Source organism: Panicum hallii, chromosome 3 (genome assembly GCF_002211085.1).
Source record: "Panicum hallii strain FIL2 chromosome 3, PHallii_v3.1, whole genome shotgun sequence".
Lineage (NCBI taxonomy): Eukaryota > Viridiplantae > Streptophyta > Magnoliopsida > Poales > Poaceae > Panicum > Panicum hallii.
Window position 1 is genome coordinate 61,709,354 of NC_038044.1, and position 25,992 is coordinate 61,735,345.

General features: G+C 44.8%; 5 protein-coding genes across 13 annotated transcripts; 2 read left to right on the top strand and 3 right to left on the bottom strand.

Annotated features, from left to right (window-relative positions):
- The first annotated feature begins 121 nt into the window (after positions 1-121).
- Positions 122-8,411, top strand: LOC112886502 (TNF receptor-associated factor homolog 1a-like). Of its 5 annotated transcripts, XM_025952415.1 has the most exons (13): positions 123-415; positions 1,133-1,367; positions 2,533-2,644; positions 3,499-3,587; positions 3,672-3,740; positions 3,844-3,973; positions 4,086-4,244; positions 4,337-4,700; positions 5,065-5,177; positions 5,506-5,653; positions 5,851-6,293; positions 6,364-6,502; positions 6,704-8,411. In XM_025952415.1, exons 2-13 carry the CDS (start codon positions 1,184-1,186, stop codon positions 8,135-8,137), a joined length of 3,384 nt encoding a protein of 1,127 aa, XP_025808200.1. In that variant the 5' UTR covers positions 123-415; positions 1,133-1,183; the 3' UTR covers positions 8,138-8,411. The 5 variants fall into 5 exon arrangements, with proteins under 5 accessions (XP_025808199.1, XP_025808198.1, XP_025808197.1 ...); XM_025952414.1 differs by having other exon boundaries at positions 122-415; positions 1,116-1,367; positions 3,499-3,740; XM_025952413.1 differs by having other exon boundaries at positions 122-415; positions 1,124-1,367; positions 3,499-3,740.
- A 268-nt stretch (positions 8,412-8,679) lies between these two features.
- Positions 8,680-15,410, bottom strand: LOC112886503 (gamma-tubulin complex component 5-like). Of its 5 annotated transcripts, none has more exons than XR_003227393.1 (17): positions 15,023-15,153; positions 14,074-14,283; positions 13,714-13,974; positions 13,505-13,599; positions 13,067-13,229; positions 12,863-12,973; positions 11,124-12,269; positions 10,901-11,053; positions 10,722-10,821; positions 10,508-10,602; positions 10,258-10,422; positions 10,133-10,189; positions 9,981-10,052; positions 9,715-9,797; positions 9,496-9,627; positions 9,238-9,411; positions 8,680-9,128 (listed from the first exon to the last, which is right to left on the bottom strand). XR_003227393.1 is itself a non-coding variant. In XM_025952418.1 (17 exons), the coding sequence occupies exons 2-17, from the start codon at positions 14,212-14,214 to the stop codon at positions 8,997-8,999; spliced, it is 3,096 nt and encodes a 1,031-aa protein (XP_025808203.1). In that variant the 5' UTR covers positions 14,215-14,283; positions 15,023-15,410; the 3' UTR covers positions 8,680-8,996. The 5 variants fall into 5 exon arrangements, 4 of the variants coding, with proteins under 4 accessions (XP_025808203.1, XP_025808204.1, XP_025808202.1 ...); XM_025952418.1 differs by having other exon boundaries at positions 9,699-9,797; positions 15,023-15,410; XM_025952419.1 differs by having other exon boundaries at positions 9,699-9,797; positions 14,074-14,267; positions 15,023-15,233.
- Positions 15,411-17,048: 1,638 nt separating this feature from the next.
- LOC112886734 lies at positions 17,049-20,248 on the top strand. The gene is made up of 2 exons (XM_025952712.1): positions 17,049-17,515; positions 17,652-20,248. Exon 2 carries the CDS (start codon positions 17,694-17,696, stop codon positions 19,980-19,982), a length of 2,289 nt encoding a protein of 762 aa, XP_025808497.1. The 5' UTR covers positions 17,049-17,515; positions 17,652-17,693; the 3' UTR covers positions 19,983-20,248.
- Positions 20,249-20,900: 652 nt separating this feature from the next.
- LOC112886140 (renalase) lies at positions 20,901-23,744 on the bottom strand. The gene is made up of 8 exons (XM_025951933.1): positions 23,383-23,744; positions 23,009-23,281; positions 22,580-22,706; positions 22,128-22,189; positions 21,811-22,041; positions 21,534-21,655; positions 21,314-21,452; positions 20,901-21,212 (listed from the first exon to the last, which is right to left on the bottom strand). Exons 1-8 carry the CDS (start codon positions 23,674-23,676, stop codon positions 21,027-21,029), a joined length of 1,434 nt encoding a protein of 477 aa, XP_025807718.1. The 5' UTR covers positions 23,677-23,744; the 3' UTR covers positions 20,901-21,026.
- A 929-nt stretch (positions 23,745-24,673) lies between these two features.
- LOC112887500 (E3 ubiquitin-protein ligase ATL4-like) lies at positions 24,674-25,756 on the bottom strand. The gene has a single exon (XM_025953681.1). It carries the CDS (start codon positions 25,620-25,622, stop codon positions 24,687-24,689), a length of 936 nt encoding a protein of 311 aa, XP_025809466.1. The 5' UTR covers positions 25,623-25,756; the 3' UTR covers positions 24,674-24,686.
- Between the last annotated feature and the right edge of the window lie 236 nt (positions 25,757-25,992).

Consider the following 25,992-nt stretch of genomic DNA (forward strand, 5'->3'; position numbering starts at 1 on the left):
CGTTGTTATAAATCGCTGCCAAAACAGCAGGGAGATAATTATCCACCGTGGTAAATGACTGCCAAAATATGCCATTATAAATAACTCTGGCGTACGGAGTAGCCAGGATGAATGAGGCGAGCTAAGCCTACGGAGAGGGAAGGGGGCTAAACCTAAACCCGATCCGATTTTTCAACAGCCAGCCTCCCCGACTCCATTCCACCACACCTCCCCCCTTCACCCCGTCTCCGACTCGACTAGGGCGCACGCCTACGCCGCCGCCCCCTCCACCGCCTCCGCCGCCGCCGACGAGCGGGAGGGAGGACGGGGCTCTCGATCTCCGCGCGGGCCGCGGGGGTACGCACGCACGACGCGAGGGGCGGCCTCCCCGTTGGGGGAGTCAGATCCGAGCTGAATCGGGGGATTTCCCGGGCAGGTGAGCATTGCGGCGCGGTTTCTCCCCGATCTAGTTGGGCGGCGGGCATGAAGGTTCCTTCGGTCGGCTAGGCCGGAGTCCCGCGCGGGACGGTTCCGGCGTGCGCCTAGATTGGATTGAAATGGATTGGGTTGGGTTGGTTGGGTCCGGTTCCAGACTTCCAGTCAATTCGCGTTCCCTTCGTGATAGTCTCGGGAGGGAGCTGCAGTTTTTTTTCTTGCGTAGGAAATAATCCGGCTTCGATGTATATATGATTTAATTTGCGAAGGCCTACAGCCCTTGCGGCACTGGATTATTTATTATTGCTTTGGGATTAGTGTCGTTACTTTAGCTGGGAATCAGAGGTTGCACGGGTTAAGAACTGTCTTCCTGGGATCCGGACATTATTCCTGATACTATGTGATGGTAATTTTTGCTATTCTGGATGTTATTTTTGTTTCGGTTGTGTCTGGAAAACCCATGTGATTCTAGTGGTTCAATCGCCGTTTCTATTTTCTGCAATGCCTGTTTGGTACCATGCACGCTTTTGCGGCTGTTAGGCACGAGATTCACGAGGCACGGATTCTGCAAACCTACTAGTTAGCAATTGTCTGTACTGTCTAAAAACTTTCTGTCTTTGTAACGTCTTGTTTAGCGTCACCTTTGGATATTTCTTTTTGTATTTCTGGTTGTCTACTGAAACTAGGACTTATGATTTTAGTTTCTTGGCAACTGCAGGAAGGAAAAGGGTGAGTGTGAAATAGCTTCGCTTCTTCAGGTGATAGAATAATGGCTGGCACTTTGATTGAGGACAATGCTGGGGATAGTAGATCCTCATCAACTGAAGAGATGCCAAGTGATCAACAGAGCCATTCCGGGGATTCTTTAACTGAATGGAGGTCAAGTGAGCAAGTTGAGAATGGGACACCATCCACCTCACCAGCTTACTCAGACACTGATGATGATGATTGTGGTATTTTGTCAATCTCTTCTAACATCTTTTTGTATTTTTTGCTTTGCAAATGCTTTAAGCTAAGTATTTATAATCTTTCCTTCTGATATTACCGTATTTTTAATTACACTGTTCCATAAAAGGGTCTCAACTAATTTGGTTACAGTACTACACAACCCATGCACATGATTCATTGCAGTCTTATTAAATGCCGATGCAATAGGATGGATGACTACTTAGATACTTATATTTTCTTCGGGGAGTTTAGTCGGTCACTGCAGTTATTTGGGTTAGTTATGTTAGGCTTAAGTTAACTGCTTGCTGAACCTGGACCTTGGAAATAAGTTTAGCGAACTACAAGACTATGTATGTTACATGTTGAACAAGCGCTTCAACACCCCTTCCCAATTTTTTCCTTAAAAAAAGAAAAATGGTTAGCACTTGAAAAAAAGAAAAAAAAAATGGTTAGCACCATGCTGAAGACATAAGTTAGAGTCCCAGGTGCTACCCTCCCTTCAGACATAAACATGGACTGCGGTTTCAACTTAAGGGTGGTAACAACATTAGGCACAGTTTCCCTATACAAAAGGGAAAAAAAATTCTAGGTAAGCTTAGCTAGGGACTATTTGAAACAAAACAAAGCTAATGAAAAGCTGAGGTTAATCCGTTTTACTTATGACAAACTGCTATTGGGAAGTGCATATTTCTTACGTGACAAAAGTTGTGGCACATACTACTATACCTGGCGTAATCTACCCACATTATGCTCCATCCATTACTTTCCCACACAAATGGTTACTGCTCCTACCACAAATCATGGCTGCTTGGGAGGTCATACTGCCTTCTAGTTCTGTTGCATTCAATCATTTAGGATTGTAGTTTACTATTCTAAAAGGCTGGCACCTAGGCGGTGCTTATTTTAAAATAGATGTACTTACATTATATTATTATAAACTATGTGGCCTTTTTATGTGTTGACATCACTGAGTTGGACATGTTATTTCAATTTTTTATCGGATCGCCTTGTAATTAAGATGAGATGATTAATACCTTAGCCTTTTGGTTCTAGTGGATTATGTGATTCTTACAAGCTTGATTTACGTGATGAACAATTCAATCATTCATCAAATTAAAAGGTTCTGGTATGAATTGGTGCTTGACCTGTTAATTCTATTGTCTTGTATAGGACCAAGGCCTTCTGAACTTTATGGGAAGTTTACATGGAGAATTGATAATTTCTCTCAAATCAACAAGAGAGAGCTAAGGAGTAATTCCTTTGATGTTGGCGGATTTAAGTGGTATGGTCTTTGTATGGGCATTTATTGGACTCACTATTTCCTTTTTATACTTTGTTCTACTGCAAACATATTTCTATTCTGCTGTATCTTTGCTTCTTACTTCTGCTAGGTATGATTTGGCTGTTAGTTTCCAGTGATTTTGCAATGATTTCTATTATGTTGAAAAGGTGTCGACACAAATGAATCTATTGAAACAGCACAAGGTGTACTATTTGCATGTTTTATTTGAACTGCAAATTCTGAATGGTGGCCATTCAAAAGGTGATTTGAGGGTTGAAAAGCGACTATAATATTAACCATGGATGACCTTGTGTTATTAGGTATCATGGTGACCTTGCATCCTTCAACAGTTGAACTTACTGGTAGCAGATCAATTTATTGTTTTTTTTTTGTTCTGCCTGACCATGGTGGTGTACTTTGGCGAGCAAATAGTAATCCTAGTTTTTATTGCCATGTAGAAAAAGGACTATTGTAGTATTAACATTTGCATGTAAATATTTTTCGCTATCGGTATCCAATTCCCTTAACATGATCCCTATGTAAATACTTATGGGATCACTGATGCCAAGGTTACTTATTTTCTGGAGTCTGTATCATACTATATTCAATATCCTTTTAATTTCCGTTTACAAACTTCTACTTCATATCTTTTTACATACTGTGAAAGTGAGAAGGAAAGTGTTTGGTGTTTCTCCTATAATTTATTCAAGAATGAATAGACTTGAGCAGTTTTTTTAATTAATTTTATTGTTTTTTTTTGTTTCTTATGCCCTTTTCAATCTGATATGTTAGACTTATATTCTCATGCTGTTTTCTTCTGCATCATGTCTTGAGATCTATTAATTGATTTTCAGGTATATCTTAATTTATCCACAAGGATGTGATGTTTGCAATCACCTCTCTCTCTTTCTTTGTGTTGCGAACCATGATAAACTACTCCCAGGTAGATGCATAGATGGATGCATTGTGTTTGATACACTTCACTTCGTGACTATCATGTTCTTCAATATGATTTGCTTTTGTTCAGGTTGGAGTCACTTCGCACAATTTACAATAGCTGTAATTAATAGAGACCCTAAGAAATCCAAGTATTCTGGTGAGTTTGATGAACTACTATATGGTTTGGCTAGTGCCTAGAGCTAAAATACAAGCTTTTGCTTGGCTTCTGCAATTGGAGTTTAAAGAAAGTAGTATTTCAGATACACTACATCGATTTTGGAAGAAGGAACATGATTGGGGGTGGAAAAAGTTTATGGAGCTATCAAAATTAAATGATGGCTTTGTTGTTGAGGATGTTCTTACTATCAAAGCTCAAGTTCAAGTTATCAGGTATCTTTTTTCTATGAATCGTACATTTTAATGCTACCATCAGTTAATTGCAAGTGGCTAGTATCTGTTTACTTTGCATAACCATTTCTGCTTCTGCATTCTAATATTTGAGGGAGAAGGCAGATCGTCCATTTCGTTGCCTTGATGGCCAGTACCGAAGGGAACTAATTAGGGTTTATCTATCAAATGTGGAACAAATTTGCCGACGCTTTATTGATGAAAGAAGAAGCAAGCTTAGCAGGTTGATTGAGGATAAACTGAGGTGGTCCAGGTTAGTTAAACCTCCAGAAATGGGGCATTAGTGTTCTGGGACCAGGCTCATTTCCAATACCTTATTTAATATTTGTTCTTGGTGAATTGCAGTTTCAGTGCATTCTGGCTAGCAATGGATCCAACTGTGCGGCGACACATGACAAGGGAAAAGACTGACACTATATTGAAAGTTCTAGTGAAGCACTTCTTTATAGAGAAAGAAGTTACGTCAACCTTGGTAATTGACTCACTATACAGCGGACTGAAGGCTCTTGAATACCAGAGTAAGAATAAAAAGGGGATACCTAAACTAACAGAGACCGATGCTCGAAGCACTCCGATGGTACTTATTGATCAGGACATGTTTGTTTTGGCTGATGATGTGATACTTTTGCTTGAGAGAGCTGCAGTGGACACACTGCCGCATCAACCGTTGCCTACAAAAGATGATAAAAGTTCACAGAACCGCACAAAGGTATGCATGTTTCTCTTTGACCAGTTAAACATTGGTTTGAAATGTTAGCGTTCATCCTAGAAGATTTCATCTTGTGGACAGTTCACTAGAATATAGTAACTGCAGATAATTTCTTTTTCATATTTAACATTAAAATGGGATTCTTTTGAGATTTTACTCAATACTAAATTCAAAGTTACTTTCATGAATATTCCTCTGTAATAATGCTTTGAAGTAAGGCTAGGACTTAAAGAGTCCTATGACTAACGTCTTAGTGAGTTACAAACCCTAAAGATGAAGAGATGCTACATGCAGTACACAGTTTGTCTAAATGTACTTTATTCTTCTGATACGTTTGGATCCTTAACTAATGTTCTTATTACAGGATGGCAACTCAGGTGAGGAGTTTAACAAAGATTCTATTGAGCGCGATGATAGACGGCTTATAGAGCTAGGCTGGAAGACATTGGAGCTTTTTGCCTTAGCTCATATATTCAGGTAAGCAAACTTTCAAGTTCAATGCTATTTTGCTCGACAAAGCGCATAGCAAGGGTCAACAATGTGAATTGTGATTTCCAGAGCTTTGTGTACTTGGCTTGATATGTATGCCTTTTCAGATGTTGCTTATTTAATATGTTATCACATCACTGCAGAAGTGGTGTCTCCCATTTGTGGGATGCCAGACGTTTTTTTTTAGGTTTTGATGAATGTGTGTTAAAATTCTTTTACATGGAAAAACATAAATGTTCAGATGAAATCTGTAAATTCTAATCACAGTTCGATTATGCCCTTGCGTGACTCATCTTAATGTAATGTCTTGAAACAGCCGAATAGAAGTGGCATACCAAGAGGCGGTGGCTTTGAAACGCCAAGAGGAGCTCATTCGTGAAGAAGAAGCTGCTGGGCTAGCTGAAATTGAACTTAAGGCAAAGCGGAGTGCTGCTGAAAAGGAAAAGCGTGCTAAGAAAAAGCAGGTTAATATTAATCTGATGAAAAACTCTCCTATTCTACTTTCCTTTCTTGCCTGTTTCATATATTTATTATAGTTGAGATGAGAAATTGTGTTGTCCTTGGTCCTCACTGCTGCTGTTGTATTTTTACTTGATAATTGGCGTAATTTTGTTGTTCTTATTGAGGATTTCTATAATGTTAGTGTACCTCTGTCCTCCAGGCAAAACAGAAGAAAAACAGTCGAAAAAGTAATAAAGGGAAAAATGGCAAGTCTGACATCAACAAGGAAATACTTATGGACAGTAGTCCATCTGATGATAGGATCCTGGACGATTTCTCTGGACAAGCAGAAGAAATGTCCTCAAATGCTGACAACCCTGAAGAAGTCTCTGATATATCTGACAACAGAGATGATAATTCAGATGCACTTCATGTTGATATTGAAGACCGCGAATCTAGCCCTGTTAATTGGGAAACAGATGCTTCAGAAACTCAAGCTACTGTGCCTAGAAGTGGTGAGGTGCAAAATGACCAAGCAGGGAAGCGGACCTCTTTTGTGGATGATAGCTCATCAACTTGTTCATCGGACTCAGTTCCCTCAGTTATCTTGAATGGATCATCCACGGGAGGTGCCTGGACAAATGTCAGATCCTCATCCAATAGGTATGCTTTTATGAGTATTTTCCCCTATCTTACTGTTACTTGATATTTATCTTGCTGTATTGTGATTCAGGGGAAACAACCGGAGGAATAAGGATACTGATCCACGAGCAGGACTTGCACAAGGTGGACCAAATTCAGGGTATAATGGTTTTATAGGATCCGGCAGCAATGCTTCTGGCAACTCCAAGGAGAACAGACATGAATCTGAGGTACATGACTTTCTTGGATGTCTCAGATATATAGGCCTGCAAACCTTGTACTTATGATTTGCAATGTATTCAATGGGAAATGCGCCATAAAGCATTCCATTTTAAGATAAAGTTGTGTTAAAAAACATCCTTCTCTTGATCTTTTACCAATCCTTTTGTGTTCCACTTGATTGAATAATCATAAAACTTTATTCGTTGCAGGATGATAAAGTTGTCTTGCAGAGGAAGCAACATGCACAACGCCATGTTGATGTCATGAGCCCCTCCAAGTCAAGAATGGCGGAGTCTTCCTTTTCTTCTGTGAGCCCTGTTAAGAAGCAACCTAACTTATCCCAGCAACCAAAATTTTCACTAGAAAGCACCAATAGTTTGAATCACCGTGCAAGCCAAGTTTCGGGTGCTGTGACTGCCACTACAATAGCAGGTGTCACTTCAACCCCGGCAGCTCAGATACTATCAAATAAAGGGCCTCTGTCCAGTCCTGCGATCCACAATGAGAAGTCAGTTCCAATTGCAAGTAGACCCCTGCAGGTCCCTGTACACTCCAAATCTGAAGCGCAGAAAAAGGCTTCCCTGGATGGCAGTGCAACAACCCAGGCTGTTGCAGTATCAAGGCCATTGAGTGCCCCACAAGTCCCTGCAGGAAAACAAAGTGCACCAGTTACTTCAACATCTCAGAGTGTACCCCTTCTTTCTCGTTCAATGAGTGCAGTCGGACGGTTGGGAAATGAGCCCTCGGCCAATGCTCCTAGCTTCATTCCCCGGTCACGAACTTATCGCAATGCCATGATGGAGAAAAGTTCTGTTGGTGGAAGCAGTTTTACACATCAGCCGAGTTCATTGGAGCAAGGAGTTGCACATTCACAATCATTGTTTTCATCCCAGCCTTCCATTCTGTCATCTGAAACCTTGTCTGGGAAAGAGGAAACATCATTGAAACCTGGGTTTACATTTGGAACTGTCAAGCCCGAGTCACTGAACCAGTATCAGTGCAGAGAACAGAGCTCACAGCAAGCAAGCAGCAGCAGCAGCAGCATCAGTAACAGTAGTGATTGTGCTCCATCGAGTTCGAACATCAGAAGTGAGATTGCGAAGCTCAATTTGAATGGAAGATCACGAAGCAGGCAGCTGTTGTCAGAAATTTCTACCAGATTTACTCCTTTTCAACCGCAAGGCCTGGTTGCTGATGAGTTCCCACACCTAGACATCATCAATGACTTGCTGGATGAGGAGCAGAGCGACAGGAGAAGGGTTCTTCGACCTGGATTCGCTCAACATTTCTCTATGCCCAATGATGCCAGCAGCCCTGATTATGGCTTGTTCGGTGAGCCATACCTGATTGATCAATCCGAGCCATACCTCGAGGAGGAGCCTCCTAGGTTTTATAGCACATTGAGCAGTGCTCCTCGGGGGCTGAGGGACCGGAGTTATTCGCAATTCGATCTCCCTTCATACTCCAGCAGCGGCCAGTTTGAGGATCTGATGATGAACCAATGGCCATACAACCACACTGAATTATCCATGCCTAGCTTTTTGTCAGACACAAGTGGCTACCCCTATCAGTCGCAGGATTTCCCGAGTTCGGCAAATGGAGCAAGCAGATACCCATCCTATCGCCCTGCCAATGGGCACTGAGAATTTTAATGATTGCATTGGTAATAATTTGTGGTCGAGTCCATGCTGTTCGCTTCTGAGCTGTGTAATTGTAATAGTTCCCCATAGCAGTGATATAAAGAATGGTTCCTAAGTTTCCTTGTTCAATAGTTATACCTTCCCCCCTTACTTTCTATAGATCAGTTTTGCCCGATGGTAATAAATCTAAGTCAGTTAAAATGGTATGGTTAATCTAGTTAATCACATTGTGAAATGTGAATGATGCAAGCAATGGTATAGCAGCTTTTTTAAGCAATGCCTTGCTTAAGCTGATGCAGCAATGATAGGCAATATTTCTCATCATCTCTTGTTCAAATTTTCTGTAAATTCCGGAACCAGCCCATGGGCAAAAACCCTAAAATCTTGCATGCTGATTTTTTTGTACTTGCTGATCTGAGTTCTGAAGGTCTAGGAATATGGTCGATGATAGCATGGAATAGCTGTAAAGTAAAATGTTATAGCAACAAAGTTTTCATGCCATCCTTAAAAAAAGGACGAATGTCGGCCTTTCGAGAGCAATTATCTGAAGAATTTTTCCACTTTGAACCAAAATTATGTAAAGAAAGCAGGGATTGCAAAAAGGCTGTTACATTCTTGTTTCTACTTCAAAGGAAACGTTAGGTCGTTAGCACTCAAATATCCAAGTTTTGAATAAAACAGGTTAGTTACAGTTGGCGCTGCCGATGTACCGTAACCGTAAGTGGCGAAGGTTAACAAAACTACTCTGGTATCTCTCTCTATAAAACAACTCAACGCAACTCCTGGAACACACACGAACCTCGGGAATATACATTCTTCACAATTGGAGTGCACCACCCACCCTGTCCATGCTGCTCTACTGCTACCGTTGCCGAGACCCAGGAATGGCGGAGAAGCTCCCATTATCAGACATGAAATAGTGATTGTAATTGATTCTTGTAACTAGATCCGCAAGATGGGGAAAATGACCCACATTTAGCTTGAAAGATAGGATCTACAGCATATATAAAAATCATAGTTAGTGAATCTAACGGGGGAATACCGAAGTAGATGTTAGAGGTGATGGAATTTTACTAATCTAGCAAATAGATTTAGAAACCTACCCTCAGGAGAAATACGACACACTCATCAAATTGCTTCTCAATCCGATCCATTTCCATCTCACATCGTGTCCTCACAGCTGGAGCAGTCCCACCAGTACTGAGAGTCTGTTCTACATTGTGAAAGTCGAGAGCCAACCCAAGAATAGTCTTAACTCGACTGGCAATGAGGGCCCACTGAAAAACACAGGCAACAAAGCATTCTTATTGAAACTTAAATATTGGAGACATGCATTGGTTCATATTAGGAACGATGCTTACCAACTTATCAGAGGCAACAAAGCACTGTCGTTGAATAGAAGAGAGATATGCCACGTGAACTTCCATGACTTCGTCCAATGTCGTAGCAGATGCCATGCCATCACAAAGTTCGGTCCATGCACTATGATATACCTACTCAAAGATTGCAGTGAGTAAAAGACATACAGTGGTCGAATGGAGGAACAAAACATATTTCAACTCACTCGGTCCATGACGTACTGATGAAATGCATCGACAAAATGGAGGAGCTTCTGTGCTACAATTAAGTGCTGTTTGAAATTATGTGCAGTCCTGCCTCTGGCCTGCCAACAGAAAAGGATAGATTTTATTGGCAATTAAGTTGTCATTTTCGAGCACATTTAATTGTCAACTCCCAACAACATAGCAATCCATAATTTCTTCAACATTCATCAAAAGAGAACTCACAACGAAGGATACTATGAGATAATAACCAAAAAAAATACAATAATCATATGGATCAGTACCTTCCACATCCACTTTCGGGTTTCATCCAAAACAAACTTTGCCCGCTTGACCTTCAGTAAGAATCCCATGACCTAGATAACAGCAAAATTATCAAAGGCATCAGTACATATGCGACCCTACCTGGTACTTGCAGTAGGAAGTAAGACAATACCTGATTATACTTCTTCAGTGCATCTGTATTAACAATTAAATCAAGAGGCCAAGACACCTGCCATTACAAAAATACATAAAAACACAGCAAGAATACAGACAAAGCTTGTTCTCGTTGGTGCTTACCTTATATGTAAAATTAAGCATGTCAAGAGCATCTATGCCAAAACCAAGTGCACGGCCTTTTTTGGAAGTTGATGTACCTTCGTCATTGTTGTTTGTTGCCAATGAAACAACCAAAGAATCCGGTGCTGTCAGGAGCATTTTGTCTGCTGAGTTTCTTATGGATTCCTGCATGAAAGAATTAACATAAGAAAACTTCATCATTGATGAAGCCTAAATATCAATGAGACAGTAAATTTGCAACATAAATCACCTGCAACAAATTATTCAACTCAAAATCATCATCCCAGGAACTCCCTCTATCAAGCTTATCGAAAATTGTTATCAGAAACTGCTGCAGCATGTCACCTGAAGGCTCAAGTAGATTAGTAGAATCACATTTCATTTATTTACTCACTTTCTGCAGTTTGAGGGAAACACAAGTAAGAAGTTTTTTTGGGCGTTTTCTAAGCTGAATGATGACACACCTGATCCTAGCAAATAAATAGCACGTAACACAAACAGTTCATCCATTAATCTCCATTCACCCATTAGCTTGGACAGGATTTGCTTGCCAATGTGATCCACCTGAAAGGGGAAGAAAAGCACAAACCCTTTATAGTATGGATAAACAAGAAAATGAACAATATATAACTTTTAAGCAGACCTGTCTCTTTACGCATTGGGAAAGGCATTCTTGGATGATAACCATTGGCTGAAGACGATCTTTCAAACTCATATTCTGAATAAACTTCAGAACTCTTGATGCTAGTGTACTATCTTTCTGCATTGGTAAGATCTCCGACAGCGGGACATTTTCCTGAAGGGAATGTGATTAGAGATATAACTAGGAAATACAAATAACAAACTATATTAGAAGCAAGTCTTACATTTGCACAAGGAAGAAGAGTTGGAAATGCATAAAGCACCTCCAAGGTCCTTCTGTCATCTTCTTGACGGACATAGTCCAAATCATTGAATTGGAAACCGAACTTATAATCAGTGCCATCCAGTCTGGGGAAAGAGGTTGTAGGCTGTGTATCACCAATGGTGCAAGTTCCTGCAGAATGTCCATCAGCAAAGATAGCTCTTCGCATATTCCCATCATTCAGTGGAGGGAGATGAAAACTTTCAGAGATATTCAGTTCACTCCAAGAATTTGGATTCCTCAGTAGCACTTCTCTGCAAGCAGTGATGGCTGGATTTTCATAACAAGATAAAGTGAAGCGCCCTGCTTCTACTGCATTGGAGGATGCATCTTGTGGGTCACCAGGGACAAGTATTGGCTTATCCATAGCAGTGTTTCTGGATATGGTCTTCTCAATACCATCATATTTCCTTCCTGACGTAGCATTTTTAAGGAGCTTTACCCAAGTCTTCTCAGTGCTGCCTTCTACACATATATCCTTTGTTTCTTGGACGTTGCTCTCACTTTCCACAAAAGCTTTGTTATTTGGAACACTATCAGCATGCAGTCTTCTTAAGTATTCATAAACATGGTCACCATTTTCTAAGAGACCAGATAGGCATATCAAGAAAATCTCAGACAAGGTTAAGAGCCCCATTTCACGAGAATCATTTCCGAATTGACTTGTGGATTCTTCAAGAGCATCTTCACTTCTTGGATGGCCATCTTGGATTCTTAAACTTGAGGTATCTGTCCAGAATTTTTCTTGACTACTGCAATTAGTACTCTGATAAAGATTGGAAGCATATGTATCTTTATGGGTTTGAATTCGATGCACATCTTGAACATGTTGAACAAGTTGAAAGGATTTTCCAGCAGATACAATGGCCCTTGCAATATCTTTCAAGAATATGGGGCATAATATATCCACACAACCTTGATCGTTCACTTTCAAGCAAGCTCCCGCAGTAGTTGATTCCTGGTTGCTTGATTCTTTTTTCCTGATAGATTCATTATCAGTTGAATTTGTTGAACCGTCAGCTCTTGAATCTCTTATTCTGAGCATATAGCTCATTTCCCAGAATGCTGGCTGATCTATGGTAACTTCACTATTTGCAAAAAAGAACATCTAGAGAAGACAAAAACGGCTGAATTACAAAAGTTGCCTTTAAAAATCAAGGTACACATCAGAAAAACTAAACAGCATTCATCAGCAAATCTCTACAGGATTATTTTTTTTCTGGAACACGCAGGAGACCTGCGTATTATATTAAGAAAGAAACTACAGGATTATGTTAAGCTGGTAATAATCAAGGCAATGTAGAATTGCATGATATAAATAGCAGTTAAAATGACTAATAAATTGGGTAAAGGTATGATACGTGTCAGACATCAAAGAGCAATGACCTTATACCGCGAAGAACTGGGTATGCAAATAGCACCTTATTCAGACAAAACTTTGGAAAGGGTGAATTTCAAGATACACATGGAACAAGATCAGGACCTCTTCCAGCCCACCCAAGGAACAAAAATAAATTACCATATGCTTTTGTTGAATTCTTCAAGGCACACGACATAATCATGAAATTCTCACAATTTATGTTTGGATTTACGTAGCAGGTCAATCAAACCAGACAAGCTACTTTTGTAGTGTTTAACACAGTTACATGAATGCCTATGAAATATATAAAAACAAGCAATAAAGGACTGTTTCTTCAGCACCTCTTCATAAGGGTCATCAAGGATACCATCATAAAGCCAGGAGTCAAGACACTGAAGATAAGGTAGCAAGCTTCCAGCGAATATCACTAGCAGCATATGATGTGGCTCGCCCTGGAATTTATAGGGATTAAAAATTCAAATTAATGAGCATTATAATAATAAGCAAAACACCCAGATATTGAGACAACTGATTCTTGTTGCAACCTCGCCATCTTCCACAAGACAGACTTCATTTAACTTCTTGAAGAGATGGTTGAGAATATGAACTGAAACTTCACTAGATGCCATGAGTGCACCAGAATCCCAAAAGCCATCTGGCACAACTCCATGCACAACTTGAGACAAGTGTTCTGCTCCAGAACATAAACTGCAAAAGATTTTATATAATGAGTGACTGATGGCTACAAATTAAATCTGTCAAGTGCTATGTAGCGCATAAGAAATTCATGTACTAAGTTCAACATGCAAATTGTCACCAGCACACATTACACACAATTGCTGATCTCTCTAACAATTTCATCACTTAAAGTTAACCTACTCATCAGTTTAATAGAACACTACAAACTTATATACAAAGCTCTGAAAAATATACAAATGAAATTCGAGGAAGAAACTTAGTAAAGTATCATGGTGAAGTATGACCTTGACATAGAAACGATTAATCCCAGTAGCGTTATAGTCCTGTTGACTGAAATAAATAGCTGCTCTTCCTCCTTCAAAGCTGCTTCACGGAGCCTCTGATGTTAACATGACAACAGTCATTGGAATTTTGAATTGGACAAATACCATTTACTTAGATGACACAAAATTCATCTCAACAAATCTATGCACATCCTGCAATGCAAACTCACCGTAAGCCAAGAATCAATTGAGCTAGCAAACGCATCCAATGTCGGGATCCTGTGAGGACACATCCTAACCTTCCGAACAAAGAGCTCCACTTCCTTCAAGCATGTCGACGCAAACAGAAGTGGACTCAGCACGGACCTGAGGCCCGTCAGCGACAGGTGCATCACATATATCCCTGCTTTCTCACGGTACCCAGGCACATTACTGTCCCAATAGAGCAAGGATGTCTCGAAACCTTGGATCACCTGGAAAACAGACTTAACCTGCAGCAGGCACAAGGACAGCATGAGCACATGTTAATCAACTTGACGAAGTATAGTACAAAACCGCACAGTCATATTGCGAAGCAATGGAATTCCTACCAGCTCATGCTCTTCTGTTCTCAGTGCTGGCACCGGCACCGCATGAGGAAGGCCCTTGGAGACGCTAAGCTGAAGCTTCTGTACGAAGCTTTGGGCATCATCGCCATCCACCAATTCTGTGGTTCGTTGGGGGAGAACCATGCTTGGTTCCACCAGTAGGTCAGAAAGGATTTCAAAGGTGGGTATTCCCACTCCCAACAAAAGAAGGTCCTAACCAAAAGTAAGAAAAAAGTTCACAAACACTACTGACAAAGTGACAATTAAAAGCTAAAGTTGTTCATATCTCAGATATCCATGAAACAAATGGAAACTACAAAACTTCAAAGAAAATTACAATCTAGCATTAACTTCGTTCCTTCATGGCTTTGATGTGGTTGGTGATATCAGTATCCTTGACTTGCAAAAAGAACACACGCTCAATAAATGTGACCAAGGTGACCAAGCAATCATACAAGTAGTGATCCCCATCTCATTTCTCAATTTATTCTTCACATAATTCATTGATGAAAAGCCTTTCTCAACACTAGCAGTTGCTACTGGAAATACTAGCACCAGTTTGAGAAACTGGTAAACAATACTACGTATGAGGAAAATCTTTATTCTAACAAGTATCAGCAAGACTTCCCACTTCTCTAAACCTTTCATCTCTACGCATTAGTAAGAAAGAGTTTTAAGTGCGGAAAGAAGATTGTTCATCTCTACGCATTTACGCTCAACAACGGGTGTAACTAGATTTTCACCCTCGACAGTATCCAGCTGCGGAATTGATGTGGAGCCTAACTCTACCTTCTGTGTCTTTGCTACTCTATCCCACAAAGTCTTCAAATCAACTGCTTCGTTTTGCAAAGCTTTAGCATCTAAAGGGGAGGTATATAGACACACAAATCAACTAACAGAACCAACCTTCCTATAAAATAAAAAAATGCTGAAATCGGCAGTGGTTCCTCACCCAAAAATCCCAAATCCCAATCGCTGCAGCCCGCTGCCCTGCTCGGCAAATCGACGGTGCCGAATCCCCGCCGCCGCCAACCGGTGGTGGCGCCTGGCGACCCTGCAGGCGCAAGGGCGGAGCCGCGGAGGGGCTCGGTCGCTCGGAGGCGCGCAGTGCCCGGCTGCCCGGCAACGCCGCCTCGCGGACTCGCCCGCCGCGGCGCACGCCCAGGCGCGGAGGCGCCCGGCCGTCAGCCGAGCCGCGCCTCGCCTCGCCCTCGAGTCGATTCGGGGGAACAGGGTGAGACGGGAAGGGCCGACGCGGACGCCTGCGTCTGAGGGAGAGGAGTCGGCAGTTGTGGCCAATGGATCGACCTGAGGGTGGGGCAGAACTGAAGGTGGCCAGTGACAGTTAGGTTGTGCGGAGCGGCGGCGGCATGTGGAGGACGGCAGCGCTGTGATAGGTGGGAGCGCGTCGTGAAGGGAGCCGCGGGTGGTGGGAGTGAAGGCGACGGGCTGCGGGCAGCTGGTGCCGCAGGCCGGAGGAGGGAGTCGGAGGCGGGGAAGACAGGAGGCGCGGCCGGGCAAATTGAAGCAGGCGAACAAAACCGGAAAACTTTCATATGAGAACAAAATGTAATTTTGAATAACCATGTTTCATTGCACAAATGTGCATAAACTTCAAGAAAGTTTAAAAAACTCTACATTAACGTAACTCAAGAAACGGATTATATTGGCTTTGTTGAGTAAGGCAAGTGGTGCAGCGATAGCACAAATATAACCATTTCAAATCATCTTTTCTTTTCTGGTTGCATTTTGTTTTTTGTGATTGTAATAGAAAAAAGGTATTCTATAATCCTTCTGAAACGCTTAGAGCGGCTCTATTGTTATGCAATTTCTACATGATGCCCAAGTGTTTTCTTGACTCCCCACACTCAATTTTTTTTTCATATCACTAATCTTCACCATTCTCTTCAATCTTCCCTATCATTGGTGAGATTTTTTCTCCTCCGTAAATTATTAAGCTTATAGGTTTAGGGTTGGGCGCTAAAGATTGTAGGCTTAGAGGTAAAATTAAGAAAGGCAAGATGATTAATGAACGAGGCACCATTTGCTGATATGGTGATGGAGGGCTTAGGCCAGTCTTAATGCACAGTTTTATTATACAGTTACTAAAACTAAAAATTTACTAACTGTGCCAGTTGGATTTTACGAGGATGAAACTACTCTCCCATCTCATAAAATTCTCCATCATCTCTTCTCGTAATGATATTCTTAAATCAGCAAAATTGATAATATGATATATTATTTAATGCTTATAAACTCCTAATAAAACTTCTACTGAGACTAGGCTCCGGAGGAGCAACTCAATAAGCTAGCAAGGCATTCAGATCTCACGCGTCCACGGTGATTGTCAAGATGAAAAAAAAAGAAAGTCAAATGAAAAATGGCAAGGGGAGGAAGAAAGAAGGAGAGCCGTTTGATGAAATGTTGACGTAGATGCAAAGACTCACATTCAAGTGTAAAAAATGGTAAAATATTTACCCAGAGAGTAGACATATGCTGTTTGTTATTGTAGCGAGTTAGCTATAAAAAATAAGCAAATTATGGATCACCACTTTGAATCAACTAAACTGAAAACGTTTCGAGCTCTCATTCTCAAATTAGAGTTTGCATTTTTGTGAGTCAAAATTCTTAAAGTGAATGTGACAGTTCAGTCGTGCAATATTTCCACGAATCTAAATAAAAACATGTGATCAGTACAATATATTTTTTGTTTAAAAAGAAGGCAAAGAAATATTGCAGAACCTTGGCAATTTGGCATACCCATGTGAGAAGAGATCAATTGGCCGTACGTTTTGTTTGAATGGAGAACTCGCTATTTGACAACCTTTTTTTTAATATTTTATCCTTTTAGCACGGAGTTTACCCAACACAAATTGGGTTCCCAAAAAGGCCCAGCTCCGCCGATGGCAAATCGGGAAATCACCCAACACTCTGCAGCCCGGAGCCCCTGGCTTTGACCTAAATACCCCTCCCCTCCCGTCTCATCCCTTCCCCCCCGCCGCCCCCGTCTTCCACCATTGCCCCTCGCCTCGCCTTCCCCCAATTTCTTTCCAGCCCATCTTCCTCTCTTTGCCCTCCGCGCTGCTGCCACCCTGCCCCTGCGCGGCCTTCAAATCCGCCCGCTGTTTCCCTGCCCTCCCCCTTCGCGCGCAGCTCCCTGCCTCGCCGCGCCGGCGCAGCGAGGCGCCGTTAGCTGGGTGGGTCTCGCTTCCTGGATCTCGCGGTCTCAGGGGCCTGCCTGGCTCGTCGGTTGGTCCTGGTGTCTCCTGGCGATTCCGACAGCTTGCTGGGTGGTGATGGCTGTGGCTAGTCTCGGGGTGATGGCTGCGTGAAGGTTGGATTGGGTTTCCGGCAGAGGGAATTGGATCTTGGCGGGGCTGCAGGAGGCCGGATTGCGACGCCGCTGTGTCTGCTTGGACTGATTGTGCCGCCGCTGCGATTTCCAGTGAGTTCTTGCTCTGTTCTTTGACCAGGCTCTATTCGATTTGAGCTTGTTCTTGGTTTCAATCCGTGGGATTCACTGTCTATCCGTGCGCTTCGTCACTGATTCGCTCAATTCCACTTGGTTGATGCTTTGTCAGGAATTACTCAAAGCTGTGAGTTTGCTGGCGCGGTGATCGGCGATGGCGAACCACGAGCTGGTCCTCGGGCACGGGCAGAACGCGGAGCTTGCGCTGGGGCAGAACCACCACGACTTCGGCCAGGACCACGGGCTGGGCCTCGGCCACGGCCACGAGCTCGACCTCGGCAGCCACCACCACGACCACGACCTTGTCCTCGGCCAGTCACACGAGCACGACCACGAACTTGTCCTCGGCCAGTCGCATGACCACGACCTGGGGCTGGGGCACCACGACGACGATCACCAGCTTGTCCTAGGGCATGACCATCACCACCATGGCCACCATGGCGGGGAGCTGGCTCTGAGGCAGGGCCATGAGGGGGACTCGGGAGCACTGGATGTGCAGGGCCACCACCACGACGAGCTTGAGTTGTCTGAGAGCCACGAGTTGACTCTTGCTGAGACGCACCACCTCGGTGTCGATCAGAATCTGGACGACCAGCTCTCGCTTGAGCAGGCTCATGAGCTCGCGCTGCATCCACATGACCTCTCCCAGGCTCCTCTTGCAGTTGCTCCTGTTGTCCAGTCACGGACCATGGTTGTGAGCCCAGAGTTTCAGCTTGCCGTGGGCCAGGAGTTTCCAGATGTTATGAGCTGCCGCAGGGCCATCCGCAACACTGCCATCGCCTGCCATTTTGAGATACAGACTGTGAAGTCTGACAAGACAAGGTTTACTGCAAAGTGTGCTGCTGAGGGTTGCCCATGGCGCATACATGCTGCAAAGCTCCCTGGTGTGCCTACGTTCTCCATCAGAACCATACATGACAACCACAGCTGTGTGGGGATCAACCATCTTGGCCATCAGCAGGCATCTGTCCAGTGGGTTGCAAACACTGTTGAAGAAAGGCTACGTGAGAACCCACAATGCAAGCCCAAGGAAATTTTGGAAGAAATCCACAAGGCCCATGGGATTACACTGTCCTACAAGCAAGCTTGGAGAGGGAAGGAGCGTATCATGGCTGCGGTTCGAGGGTCTTTTGAGGAAGGTTATCGTCTCCTGCCAGAGTACTGTAGGCAGGTGGAAAGAACAAACCCGGGAAGTATAGCTCGAGTCTACGGAAACCCAGATGACAATTGCTTCCGGCGACTCTTCATATCATTCAATGCATCAATATATGGTTTTGTGAATGCATGCCGTCCACTTATTGGGCTTGACAGGGTCCTTCTGAAAAATAAGTATCTTGGTACCTTGTTTCTTGCAACTGGCTTTGATGGCGATGGTGCTCTCTTTCCTTTGGCATTTGGTGTGGTTGATGAGGAAACTGATGAGAACTGGGTTTGGTTCTTGTCTGAGTTGCATGAGTTACTGGAGAAGAACACAGAGAACATGCCAAGGCTCACCATCTTATCAGATAGACGGAAGGGTATTGTTGATGGAGTTGAATTCAACTTTCCAACTGCATTCCATGGTTACTGTATGCGCCATGTTAGTGAAACCTTCAAAAAGGAGTTCAGCAATCCACAGCTTGTCAACCTTCTCTGGGAAGCAGCTCATGCACTGACTGTGATAGAGTTTGAAACTAAGCTGCTGGAGATAGAGGACACCTCACCAGAAGCTGTTGTTTGGATAAGGCATCTACCTCCTCGTCTTTGGGCCACAGCTTACTTTGAGGGGACAAGGTACGGTCACCTAACAGCAAACATCACAGAATCACTAAATTCCTGGATACTGGATGCATCTGGCCTTCCTATAATTCAGATGATGGAATGCATCCGTCGCCAGCTAATGACATGGTTCAATGAGCGGCGTGAAGCAAGCATGCAGTGGACAACAATCCTTGTGCCCACAGCTGAGCGCCGTGTGCAAGAGGCCATTGAGCGTGCACGGGGCTACCAGGTGGCCCGAGCCAACGAGGCAGAATTCGAGGTCATCTCAGCTCACGAGGGAACAAACATTGTGGACATCCGCAATAGGTGCTGCTTGTGCCGGGGGTGGCAGCTCTATGGAGTGCCTTGTGCACATGGCGTGGCGGCGCTCCTCTCCTGCAGACAGAATGTTCACCGTTACACTGAGAGCTGCTTCACTGTAGCAACGTACCGCAAGACGTACTCGCAGACCATACATCCGATACCAGACAAGACCCTCTGGAATGAAACAGCAGGCCAAGGCCAGGCTGAAGAGAACAAGGTCGAGATGGTCATCAATCCACCAAAGTCATTGAGGCCCCCAGGGAGGCCACGGAAGAAAAGGGTCCGCGCGGAGGACCGTGGGCGAGTCAAGCGAGTCGTTCACTGCAGCCGCTGCAACCAGACAGGACACTTCAGAACTACATGTGCTGCTCCAATATGAACAAAGGCATCATACAGGCAGTGTTGAAATTCCGAATAGCTGCAGTATTACTGAGACAAGGTAGAATTTGTGTCTACTGTGCAAACTTCTTGCTTGCAGATGGGCGTCTTTGGTTTTACTTGATCCTGCTGCCGTTCTAGCATTGGCTTAATAATGTTAATTTCAGCTATATATATCTCCTGCCAAACTGAGGGAAATAGAGCATCTATGTTCTCCAATCACTCAATATGAGTAATTCGATACTAACGATGTCTTATCCCCAAGAATGAGTTGCTCCTTTCTCAGTTAATTTTATCTTCAAATTTCTCTAAGGGGCCGTTTAGATCCTCTCATTTTGGAGGAATTGAAATCTACATCTACTTAATAAACAAGACTATTTGGCTTAGAATTTGATATCTCACCACTTTTCAAAGTTTAGATATAAGTTTATTCTAAATTTATAGAGTGGGAGATGGAAATTAATTCTACACACCACCAAGCTTTCTATTCCATAACTTATAGCATGCTCTTTGACTCACTCCTCCATAGTAGAAATATAGCACATAAGTATCTTTCTCGTATGGCCATTGGCCAACAATAATATACAAATATATTCCGTATATAGTCATATTAATAAGCATATTATTTTAATAGATTTGTGTCTAATAAATTATAATTATTAGAATGAAATTCAATTCCAAGATTCCAAACGGGCACCAAGTAAATTTCACAAAATACGACATTCTTATCCTAATTGTCACAAAACTACAAATTATGTGGTACACGTGAATTTTACTCAATTTCTTTGGCTCGTGTCTTTCATGCATATGGTTGCTGTTATGCTGTATTTTCTCATGACGAGAAATTATGCATTAGCCAGATAATAAAACTTAAAACAAAGAGAAGTACAAGTAATAACCACATCAGTAACAAAATTTCTACATCAATGATACATGTACATTCTGCATATTACAATACACAAGTTCCTCGTAACAAAAAAAAAGAGATAAAAATCAGCTTATCATTTACTAACTACATGGACAATCAGTACAAAATCGCCATTCATCATATACTCGGCGTCAACTGAGCTTGGGCTACTAGTGGCTTCTGAGCTTGTGCTACTTGTGGCTTCTGAGAGTCTATCCCGGGAAACTGACCAATATCATGCCCTTCAACTTTGTTTAGGTTCTCATGCAAACCAATCCCAAACTCTTCGGGCCTTTCACCGTGACTCACAAAGTAATTAGCTATCTGCATTAGCAATTGAATTCATATTATTTTCTTTTAGTCAGCAGCTGAATTAGTTAGCTGTAGAATATTCTGAAAAATAGCACGCGACATCTGAATCTTACATGGTTTGCAAGAGACGTTCCACTTAAAATTGCTGCTTCTATGCTTGAACCTGTAAGCCAGTCACCACAAATGCCTGCTCGTCCAAGGGGATCAAATATGCATGGTACTCCTGGAGTGTTCATGGGCAGAGCTGCACCCCTGTGATTTCTACATTAGTTTGTCCTGGTGTTTCAAATTAGTGGAGAAGGAGAAGAGATTCAAGGAATGCATTAGTTATACCACAACTGCACTCTTGTATAAATTGGTTGATGAAGAGATCCTTTGGATAACCCCAAAGCATGTTCTACTCCTCCAAGCATGTCTTCCTTAACTTTTTCTGCTGTGATTTTTGGGATATTTTCCTGAAATTAAAAATTTAATCCATTAGAGAACTCAAACATATAAAGCTGAAACAGACTTGGAATCTCTATTGTTCAATCTGTTGTCTGTCAAGTAATTAAAATATTGGGTGGTGCAACCAAATCATATGACTAACAGATTTCAGCAAAAAAGCCACCTGCGGGACTTTGTTTCGCTTTCCATAAGCAGCAGTGCTGAAAAATGTCCAGCACTCAGGTGTACCCGTCTGCATTGGAAAAAGTTTACGGGTATTGTTGCCCATCCAAGAGAGAGAATCAACATCTCTTACAAACGCTCCTTCAAACACTCCGTGAGAATCATTATGTGGGATAGGAAGAGGATCTTCAAATGCTGCAAGGAGTGCCCAGACAGAACTGAGCTCTAGTCTCTGATCATTGAATGCATAAGACCCAGTAAGAAATTGGAAGATAAGGATATGCCTCGTGGGTCCAAAATTTGTGCAATAGTCAATACCTTCATCTGTTTTGTAAGCAATGGTAATCCTGATGTAGAGAGCAGACGGTTGGCACATTTCCCTGATAAGTGTGTACCCAAAAGGATCAGCTAGGAATATGATGTCATTTGAAAAGATTAGAAATTTGGTTTGCCAAAAAAGTTACACAGTTCCTGCTATAAAATCAGGGGAGTGCATAACTATGGTGTATGGACGTGTGGCATAAAAAATATATGTTACAATATAATTGTGACACTTAAGCAATAGTATGTTTTTTAACATCATTCTACTTTATTTAATAATGTGAGCCATTTGGGTTGTCCAAAACATGTAGAGCTATAAAAAAAGACAGAGTGGAAAGGCTGAGCTTCAGAAGTTTACCGCCTAACTTACAGAAAATGTCCAACATTATGCAATCATGCTTTGCCTAAATAAACAATATTTTTCCTATTAGAAAGGAATCTGTACTTACCATTATGAGCTATCACAATTGCATCATATTCACCACGAGGCTTTTCATTCTCAAACAAGCGCCACAGGCCATTGAACGGCTCAAGTTTGCTTATCCAACAAGGCCGCACAACTTTAATCATATCAGTCTGCACAGTGCGACATGCAAATCAGCAATTGAATGGGCATCCATCAACCAAAGAAAGAAATAAAAGAACTCAAGCTTCAGCAAACCGTTGAGTTGTTGTACTTCATGCTACTTGGACTGAACTCCTAAAACAAAATCAGAACAGGTTTCTTGGGCAGGATATGATCATGCAAGTTCAATGTTTGGCGAATCATGGTTCAGGTAACTGAATCACTAATCACTTCGTACTGATCTTTCAAGAAAACAAAGAATCACTTCATACTACACTTCCATGGAGCTTGCGTCAGGTGGAGATGGATATACCTCAGGCAGCATTGCATCTGCAAGTGAGCGCATCCCGTTCACACCGATGTACCTCGGCGTCGACGAAGGTATGGGCCTGAAACGGCCACCGGCGTCGAGCTCGCCGATCAAGCCACTCCACTCACGGACCAGCCCTCTGTCGAGCCACTCGTCCACCAGCCTCTGGAACCTCTCGTCGCTCGCGGTGAAGAACTGCGCCGCGTGGTCGAACACCAGCTGCTCGCCGCCGTCGACGAATCTGGTCGCCATCCTGCCCCCTAGGCCGTGCATCCCCTGCATCAGCATCGTGCCCGTGCCGTTGAGCCTCGCGTGCTAGCGGATGGGGTGCCGAGGAGGGGAAGGGAAGGTAAGGGACTAAGGGGCCCGATTCGAACCGTGTCGAAGACGACGGAGCGGACGCCGCGGGCGGCGAGCGCGGACGCGCAGGCGAGTCCGGAGGCGCCGCCGCCGATGACGGCGACGGTGGGGTCGGCGGGGACGGGCGTGGAGAACACCACCTGCTCCTGGTGGAAGCTCTTCTTGATGGCCGACCGCCGCGAGAACCCGGGCTTCCCGCGCCGCACCCGCCGCGGGGGCGCGCCTCCGCTGCCGGAGGAGGCGGCCATCACTCTGGCGAGGCGGGCCGCCGGGAGCGCGGTGGCAGGGACGACGAGGGGAGGCGGCGGCATCACGGCTGTTCGACGAAACGCGAGAGCGCGAACCGTACCGTTATCTGTTTACGGGGGCTTTTTTTTTCATGATACGTTTACAGGGGTTGGGTTTTTATTCTTCTTCAGTCGACTGAAAACACACACGTTCAATTCTAAGGCTAATCGCAACGGAGGTTTCATGGCGAGTTTCATAGTATTAATTATTATAATATATCAGTATTTTTAATGATACGGTACTGATTTAATGAGAAAAGAGAAGGAACCAGTTTCATCCCCACGACACCCTGCTAACCAGTTTTCAAGATGTTGGAAATGGCGTGAAACGATCACTAATAATGTGAAACGACCACTGTGACCGCCGTTGTTTGATAGGGGATCCCGTGCGCCAATAGATTAACTAGCATTTAATTACACTGGTTAGCTTTGAAAACAGTGAAATAAAATTCTCCATTGAGGCATAGTGTTTCATTCATTCCCGAAACTAATGTGACATTCTTGGAAACAGGGATACGAAATCCCCGTTGTGATTAGCCTAATCTAATTTAACTTTAAATTGGATCTATTAACTAATTAGCAGTAGCTATTTTTAGTAAGATGAATCCAAACATGACCGGCTAATACGCAGCTAAAGTCATTCTAACTAGCTAAATAATAATTATTCAATTAGTTGGTTCAACCTAGCTAATTCTAGTTAATTAGCCAATGGGTTAGCTGAATGGATCGAAACGGGATTTTATCCGATTCATTGTATAAGTCGACCACAATAAAAGGGAACTATAATAAATCCTAAGAAGCAATATATTTTCCTCTCTCTGATGCTTTTCTTGATGCTCCCACCCCCTAGAGAAAGTTGAGATGAAACTCCTGCCAAATTTGCAGAAACTGTTCTAGCGGTAACGAGAGTAATTAGTTCAATCAGTAATCACCAAGGCTCAATTAAGCGAAGAGACGAGCTAAACAGAGCTTAAACATGGCTTAGCCGTTGGGTTTCCGTAACCTAACTCGAAGCGCGTGCTTTAACGATCGTGCTAGAAGCCGAAGATCCACCGGCCCAGGGCCACGAGCGCCGGCTCCCGCTCCTCCTCCCGCGGCGCACGGCACGCCGCCTCCGGGTCCCACCGCCAGGACTCGTCGCGCCGGTGGCCCTGGCTCCACCACCCGGAGAGGGACGACGCCGAGGGGGTGAGGTTGTCGCGGTCGCGGAGCTCTCCCGGCCCCGGCCTCCCGCGGGACCCCGCAGCCTCCGCCAGGGCTTCTTCGCCAGGGGCTGTCACCGCGGCTGGCGTCGCCGACTTGGCCGCCGCCGGATCCTGGCGCCGCCATTCGTCGTGCCGGAGGCTGTGGCTGCGGCGGCCCTGGCTCAGCCGCCCGCTCCACCGCCCGGAGAGGGACAACGCCGAGGCGGCGACGCGGTCGAGGTACTCGCCCAGCCACCCGCGGGACCCCACCGCCTCCGCCAGAGCTTCGCCGGGGGCAGCCGACGCCGCTGGGGCCGCGGTGCTCAGCCTGGCCGCCGCCGCGGGGCGGACGATGCGGGACACGATGGCCTCGACCTCCTCGTCGACGCGGTAGTCGAAGGAGCCGCCGAGCGAGTAGGTGCGCCGGTGGTCGTCGCCGCCCGCTGCGCAGGAGGAGTGGCGGTTGCTGACGCTGCCGAGCTCGAAGCGGAAGCTCCTCCTGCTGCCCGCCCGCGAGCCGAGCGGCTCCTGGCCCGCGGCGGCGGCGGGGAGGGGCGGGAGCGGGAGCGAGACGGCGCCGCGGCAGATCGGGCAGACCGGGTTGGTGCGGAGCCACGCGTCGATGCAGGCGGCGTGGAACGCGTGGCGGCACGCCGGGAGCAGCCGCAGCCCGGCGTCGGGCTCGAACGCCGCGAGGCAGACCGCGCAGTCGGGGGAGTTCTTCGGCAGCGCCGCCAGCGCCGACGCCATGGTGAACAGGGGCAGCGACGCGATCAGGCGCTCCATGCCGCCGTCGCCCGCGCCTGCCCCCCGCCGCTCCACCTCCACCTCCAGCCGCTCCCCCCGCCTTACCGCCGCCGCGATCCTCCTCGCCGCCCCTGCCTCCGCCTCCACCTGCTCCCTCCCCGCAGCGGCGGTCCTAGTTGCCTCCCCTGCCTCCGCCAGCTGCCTCCCCGCCGCGCCGGTCCTCCTCGCCGCCCCTCCCTGCTCCACCTCCGCCATGCGTCCCGGACGCGGCGACGACGACGCCCAGCGGCGGAGGAGGTAGCGGAGCAGCACGATCGCGGCGATGGCAAACAGGAGCAAGCCACCGATGATGAGCAGCGCGGACTTGAGCGACGGCGGCGGCGGGGTGTCGTCGTCGGCCGCCAGGGGC

Bases quoted from the DNA above. Each gene is read 5' to 3' on its own strand.
- LOC112886502 (XM_025952414.1), top strand. From the start codon at position 1,184: ATGGCTGGCACTTTGATTGAGGACAATGCTGGGGATAGTAGATCCTCA. The intron at 4,245-4,336 runs GTTAGTTAAACC...GGTGAATTGCAG, and splicing joins GATAAACTGAGGTGGTCCAG to TTTCAGTGCATTCTGGCTAG. The intron at 6,294-6,363 runs GTATGCTTTTAT...ATTGTGATTCAG, and splicing joins GTCAGATCCTCATCCAATAG to GGGAAACAACCGGAGGAATA.
- LOC112887500 (XM_025953681.1), bottom strand. From the start codon at position 25,622: ATGGAGCGCCTGATCGCGTCGCTGCCCCTGTTCACCATGGCGTCGGCG.
- LOC112886503 (XM_025952418.1), bottom strand. From the start codon at position 14,214: ATGGTTCTCCCCCAACGAACCACAGAATTGGTGGATGGCGATGATGCC. The intron at 13,600-13,713 runs GTGAGTTTGCAT...TGTTAACATCAG, and splicing joins CAATTGATTCTTGGCTTACG to AGGCTCCGTGAAGCAGCTTT. The intron at 13,230-13,504 runs GTCATACTTCAC...AATCTTTTGCAG, and splicing joins TTAATCGTTTCTATGTCAAG to TTTATGTTCTGGAGCAGAAC.
- LOC112886734 (XM_025952712.1), top strand. From the start codon at position 17,694: ATGGCGAACCACGAGCTGGTCCTCGGGCACGGGCAGAACGCGGAGCTT.
- LOC112886140 (XM_025951933.1), bottom strand. From the start codon at position 23,676: ATGCCGCCGCCTCCCCTCGTCGTCCCTGCCACCGCGCTCCCGGCGGCC. The intron at 22,707-23,008 runs GTATATCCATCT...CGCACTGTGCAG, and splicing joins CAGATGCAATGCTGCCTGAG to ACTGATATGATTAAAGTTGT. The intron at 22,042-22,127 runs GTATTGACTATT...TTCAATGATCAG, and splicing joins TGCTTACAAAACAGATGAAG to AGACTAGAGCTCAGTTCTGT.